The following is a 7,039-nucleotide window of genomic DNA, read 5'->3' on the forward strand; positions in this document are numbered from 1 at the left end:
GTTATTATCATAATTCAATGGAAACATATAGCAAGTAATATGAAGTATACACATTAAAACTAAATGATATGTCAATCTTCATTAAACTATAGTTGCATGTAATAACAATTAAGAAACATGTTAAAGGAATTGTCATTGCAACAAATGATTGCTCCTGGACCGAAATGACCACATTGAAATTATTTGGATGCAATTTAAATTAAGTAACATATTAAACGATTTATCCTTCTATCAAAAACGAATGTTCCCTGGATCAAATGTCCTATTTTAATTATGTAATTACTTTATATTTATTTCTAACAGGTGCAGCGGAGCGCACGGGTACGGCTAGTTTGCTTATAAAACATGTGCATGTCATTAACATCTCATTCTGTCTGACCTGTGTTGCCAAACATCACCTACTTTTATTTTCATAGCAACCCTACTTGTTTCCAGATGTAATCTCTCGTTTTCTTGCAACATTTCCATATTTGATTCAAATTGCTGCAGGCCAGGAAGTTGTTTAATTTTTACTGGTGCATGTACAATACACTACCGATTGCTAACAATGTAGACGTTACTTGTTTCACAACGTACAAATGGTAGTCAGAACTTAGTGAAGCTGCTACTTTCTTTTAGATATAATTTTGTAAACGTCAGCTTCATCACAGATTCTGAAAATATTTATCGATATGATGTTATGGAATTGTAACTTTTGCCACTCCTGGCCAGGTTTGCCCAATTATAAATATGGAACTGGACCTTTTCAAATAAGTTATTTTTGTAATGTTTGTAATCTGATAATCATTGAGATACTCAAACAGTCAGAAATTGCAGTATATTTTCATTAATTATCTTTGAAAAATATTGGAGTGCAAGAGGTCAAATGAGTTATTGTCAAATGCCTAGCATTAGAAAACAACAACATATTTTCATTAATTTTAAATTAATATAAGAATTTCACAATCTGCTTTGAGAGGGGTGCCCTGCAGGCACAACATGTTGATGAGGAGAAGAAATCCATTTATGAGTCCTGCATCCCTTACCTAAGTGAGAAATATAACATTCCCACTAGTCAGTGGGGTGTTTCTGGTCTTTTGTTTGGTGCACATGGCACACTTCCTAAATTCACATGTAATATTTTAAAAGCACTCGGTTTCCAATTTTTTGAGATTCAAAAAATTTTGTCGAATATTCTTAAGGATTCAATCCAAATATTACATTACCATTTATATTTTGGCGATTGATGATTCTATTGGGTTTGTATTTCTCTGGATTTTTTACTAAATTCCTGTCTTTCTAAATTATTCTGTAGTGCTTTTATTTTGGATCTTTATGGTCACCCTCATTGAGGGCAGATAATTTCGTTTAAAATTTATCTCTCTGTGGATGCTAATACAAGGTACATTATTATCATTATTAGTATCATCATCATCATGTATCTTACTATTTGTAAGATTTTGCAACACTAACTTATTCTATCAGGGATTAACTCTGACTGGCCCCATTTAATAGAGTTCTCTGCCAAGTTGCATTATACACAGTAGGAGTTGCACACAATGCACATGTAGTTGTGTGTTTATTGCTCCATTGTCATCATATTTCACTAACATTAATAACCTCTGCTCTTTAAGTGAATGATTAAGTATCCACAGTGGGACCCTATACTGTGTTCAATTTTAAATGGGAGCTTCTGGCAATTGTTTTTAAATTCACAATGTCATAAGTTTGTTCGTCAAACCAAAGACAGTATTACTGATTTAATAACTTATGGTATTTTCGATTGTTTGAGTTTCATGCTTAGTATTTTAATTTTAGTTAAGTCCATTTTTAAAAAAACGTGTATTATTCTGTTACATGAACAAGAAAATATTGAATTTGCCTCTTAACAAATTCTGAAAATGTTTCGTCGAAGAAATTCCTGGAATTGTGGTCAATTGGCCAAGAATTCATTCACGTAATGATCAACATCATAACAATAATTGTCTCCAACCAAAACCTTCTGTGTGGAAGGAAGTTTCAGGAATAAATTTTCAATGCTTTGTTGTAACATTTATTTCTTGTTAAGACGAAGATTACGAAAGAAAAGAACAGACATGGCATACATTGTTATCTATCCTTGAGAATTAAACTCTCTCTGTGATGGATAATATATAGCAACAAGTACCTGAAGTCCCATTTAAAATTGAACATTGGGTATAAAGTAATAACTAAAGTTATGTCCCAAAGCTATATTTTCAGCTGAAGTGAACTAGATAGTTAACTAAATAGCCGGATATGATATCAGAAGTCATGATCCAAAGCTACATACTGCATAGCAATCAAGTTTGTAGTAGCTAGTAAACGAAAATGCTTGCTTGATTGTTGACTTGTAGACTAAACAAACATGGATACCTCATCAGCCAATGGAACTATGAAATTTAAAGATGCTTTGTAAAATGTAGAATAACACGTTAACTTTGAACATTGACATTGTTAGTACCATACCTTTTTTTTATATTTTTTAAATATTGTAATATTTCAGCCCCCTAGCTTTTTCCACATCAAACTTTTCCACTAACCAATTCTGTTGCACTTTTAAGTTTTGTTTCTGCTTCCTCTTGATGGAGTATGCAATTACTACGGCAGAATGATGCCAATTCTTCAGTACTTGCCACAGAACAAAATAATAAACGCATGGTATGACAGGGAAGCAGAGAACAAATGGTGTGCTCCTGGTGGTCTGGCTGTGAAGCTTAACATTTGAAAATTTGAGTGCGATATTGGTGGTTTTGTTGATCAAATTATAAAGATTGTTAAAGATGAATATTATTTTTGTGTGTTTATGTTATTTAATTAAGATAAATAAAAATTTCAAAGAACAAGAATAAATAAAATATTTGTTCTGATGAAATTTTCATTTATTTTCATTAAATAACATAACATACAAACAACTCGTAAAATAGCCATCAGGCTCTCGTCTGAAAAGAAATATGGCAGCTATTCTGTTCTGTGTAGCTTTCTGTTGCCTACGAAATATATCTCATATACAACAGTGTTTTCCACTAACATCCAATCGAAAATTCCATTGAAATGTTTAGCGCTTCTGGTGATCGGGGAACAAAGCAACGGCCTGCACAGTCTTGCTACTGGAAACTCATCTCTGTTTCACCCCTCTGGTACTTAACCTATCTCTGTTGTTGCTTTGCTTCTACTAGTGCTTGATCAAACTGACTCATGAAGTAGAGAAGGTGTATTATACAAACAACTCGTAAAATAGCCATCAGGCTCTCGTCTGAAAAGAAATATGGCAGCTATTCTGTTCTGTGTAGCTTTCTGTTGCCTACGAAATATATCTCATATACAACAGTGTTTTCCACTAACATCCAATCGAAAATTCCATTGAAATGTTTAGCGCTTCTGGTGATCGGGGAACAAAGCAACGGCCTGCACAGTCTTGCTACTGGAAACTCATCTCTGTTTCACCCCTCTGGTACTTAACCTATCTCTGTTGTTGCTTTGCTTCTACTAGTGCTTGATCAAACTGACTCATGAAGTAGAGAAGGTGTATTATTGCTGTAATTTTATGCCGATAAGTCACTGTCACAAAAATGGAACTTTTGTCATCGACTGTTTTAAGCTAAAAAGAAAGTGGGACAAAGATTCGAAAAAAAGGACTAGTTTGTAATAAATTAATATTTTGGAGCCCTGATGAGATGAAAAACAATTTCCTTACAAACAGGACAATTTAGAAAAAAAAAAAATCAGAATATGTAACACTCCTGCACGGTTTTTATATGTAATGAGACAAGTGGCCTACCAGCTTGGAGCTCTCGCAGTTTTTTTTCCCCTCAAATCCCTTTGCAAGAATGTGTGCTCACATACCTTTTAGTTTCTTCTCTCTCCCTTTATTTTAATTTTATTTGGTTGACGACAGTAGGCCTATGCCTCACCTAAGACATCACAGTATACCACAGATTACGAACATAGGCCCAAAACAGATTCCAGACAGAATTCGAATCCACAACAGTAATTTTCACGCAGTTTTAAAATTCATGCATTGGCCATTGGGTTGTACAACACCTACACACTAACTGATATTGAAAACTTATAAATACAACATCTTCACATGTTATTATTTATGTTTTTGCAAAATTAACTATTAAATAACCTGTAGTGTACTGCAGTGGAAATTACAGTTACAGGTTACAAAATTCTGTAGCAAGTGTAACAATGCCAGTTAATCTAAACCGCTCTACGTCTGTAGGCAACATACTTCCTAATAAAGCCCTACTAGTAGTACACACAGCAATATAATGCACTATTTGACCTAAAATTGACTTTCACATTCGTGAGTAAAATAAATATTCAAATGTGACACGAACAGTCGCTTCAAAGTCAAAACATGTCAATCAGTCAAACCAATGAATTTGGCATTGATTCTATTATCATTCTTCTATATTGCCATATCATTTGACACTAATAAATTATATCCATTTAATTATACTACTTTGACAACTGGACAGACAGCAGTGAGATGGTTAGCCAATAATTGTCTGAAATATGGGCACTATCTTTGAATTCATATAAACTGTGACAATTTGTAGGTGCTTCAGGAATTTTTTAATTCTGTAATAATTCCAAAGTATTGAAAACTTTGGGGATGTTAAGATTTAAGATAACTAGTGAGAAAATTTTTAGTTTGTCTGAAAATGTTTTGCTGAAGAATTTATATATTTGGGTTTAACAAGATTAGACAGAAAAACTTAACTATCAGGGAGAAATTAGGTATTAGCAACCTTGTTGGTGACGTTTGCAATCATCAGTTACATTGGAGAGAACATATGAACCGAATGAATATAGATTGCCTCCCTGTTTTGGCTTTTCACTATCTACTCAGAGGCAAGTGAGATTTGGGAAGACTAAAATAAGATGGAGACACCAGGAACATACTGTATGTGTGTTTATATAAAGAAGATTATGAAAGAAACTCAAGTGTTGTAATCTCAAACCTTGGGTGATAATGAACCACTTAAGACAGCCTATGCTCAAAGACATTTTAAAGTGTCTTATTTTAATGACTAAAATGCAGAAATCATTATGTCTTTTATTGAGAAAATTGTTCTTTCACTTCCCATGAAATTCTAATTTCTCAATTCTTTCACGAAATATTTTATTTCAGGAATTGTCTTTCTTGTGATATTGTATGGAGTAGGTCACTTCCAAAGCAACAATTCTCCTGTAATAGGAAACTGGATGTGTAATAATACGAATGCACGAATAATGTTTTACGAAGAAAGGAGTACTTAAATTTAGGTTGCGTGCAAATTATGAACTTTCTGAAAGTAATGTCACTTCATAGCTTACTAGTTATAGATAGGGCCTATGCTATATGAATGATAAAGTGAAATAAAAAGTGTGAAAATGCAAAGTTCGTAAAGAAATTACTTTCACGCAACAAATTCCACGCATAGTATTTTACTTACCGGTATACAAGTTAACACAATAAAGACAATGTGATCTCTCTCTAGTCGAGAATTCGACGTTATGACTGAGGCATTAGAAATCACCTTTACGAGTACACTATCCACAATCTAAGTTGGATTTTAATCCAAGAATTTTTTCTATTCGGCTCTGTGATTTCATTAAAACTTATACATTCCAATGGAAGTTCCTAATTATGCTCAGTTTTGAAATTATGAAGTGAGGCTAATGCAGAAATTAAGTCCTTTGTTCCCGAAAAACGTAAAATCTTGAACTGTGAGGAAAGATGAACAGCAAGAATTCTGTTCTCTTCAATAAAATTGTTTCTGTATAGTAACATGTCCAATAATTACAATAATTCAGCCTTCAATCTAGGCCTAGTTAAATGTTATCTACTTTCTACTCAGAATTTCAAAACTGAGACCTATCGGTTTCAACCATTACAATTTTATAAGACTTTCAACGAAGCCATTCATTTCAACATACATTAATTGAGGGGCTTAGAACAAAAAGCAGGTGACATTATTAAAAAAAAATGAGGTAAGTGCGTATTGTAATAGCCCAAAAGGATGTTTCTTTGGGATAAAATCAGGTAAGTGATCACACTGTGCAGTGCTGCTATATGGGCATCATTTCACCAAACTAGTGTATAATAGCCTATTTCATTGCATGTAGAACTTAACTGTAATTTTCTCAAAACTAGGTTTCCGTCACTCACCTGCTTTTTGTTCAAAGCCCCTCAATTGTACACTTCCCTAAAAACTTAATTTCAATACACAAGAACACGTTTCATTCAGTTTTTAGTGGTTTATTTTAAACTACATTTTCTTTTCAGTAATTTCAATTAAAATACTTTACACTGCAAAAACTTCCACTCCACATTAGTGATTTACATAATGGGGACTGTATACATAGCATTGAAAGTTATTACAGTATTAACTGTTCACCAATTCAACTATGTACTTCTAGGTCTTTGCACTTTTCTACATTTCATACACATTTTTGAGAGCCAATTCTGGCTTGTCATAACCCAATTCTTCTGGCGTGTTGACACCCAATTCATCTAAAGTTGGTCGAATCTCCTGAAGAATGTAGGGATAAATCTCTTGGACTTTCCCCCCACATTTTGCCTTTATAGACTCGAGAAACCTCACAGCCAAAGCAAAGTCGCTCACTCGTCGACATGCACGAAGAGCTGCATTGACGATTTTTGGTTCAGGAACAAGATCCATACCTGCCAAGTCGTTCATTGCTTTGCGAATTTCCCAGCCATCGATGTCTTGTCTGTTGAAATAAGCTTCGTATCTATTGTCGAATTCATCGTCTGTTTCTGCTGAATGCTGAGACATTAAACGATTTGGTATAATTGCTGTTGCTCGTCCAACATTCTGTACGGCAACATTTCGAACTACAGAATGAATACGGCAGACTGTAGTTCTTAGCATTTTGACGACAAATTGTTATGAATTTAACTCTGTAATCTTTTCCTCCTCCACCCTTACTGGACTCAACCTTCTGCTATTCCGCAAAGACGAAGGAACCAAGATGGCTGATCCGCGAAACTTCCTGTTTCCCCATGTGTCTACGTTCATAAAAG

General features: G+C 34.0%; 1 protein-coding gene across 1 annotated transcript; it reads right to left on the reverse strand.

Annotated features, from left to right (window-relative positions):
• Positions 1–6,229: 6,229 nt before the first annotated feature.
• Positions 6,230–6,994, reverse strand: LOC138712421 (cytochrome c oxidase subunit 5A, mitochondrial-like). Its single transcript, XM_069844215.1, has one exon. The coding sequence runs from the start codon at positions 6,885–6,887 to the stop codon at positions 6,426–6,428; it is 462 nt and encodes a 153-aa protein (XP_069700316.1). The 5' UTR covers positions 6,888–6,994; the 3' UTR covers positions 6,230–6,425.
• Positions 6,995–7,039: the final 45 nt, after the last annotated feature.

This window comes from Periplaneta americana, chromosome 13, assembly GCF_040183065.1.
Source record: "Periplaneta americana isolate PAMFEO1 chromosome 13, P.americana_PAMFEO1_priV1, whole genome shotgun sequence".
Taxonomy (NCBI): Eukaryota; Metazoa; Arthropoda; class Insecta; order Blattodea; family Blattidae; genus Periplaneta; species Periplaneta americana.

Coding starts and splice junctions, on each gene's coding strand:
- LOC138712421 (XM_069844215.1), bottom strand. CDS start 6,887: ATGCTAAGAACTACAGTCTGCCGTATTCATTCTGTAGTTCGAAATGTT.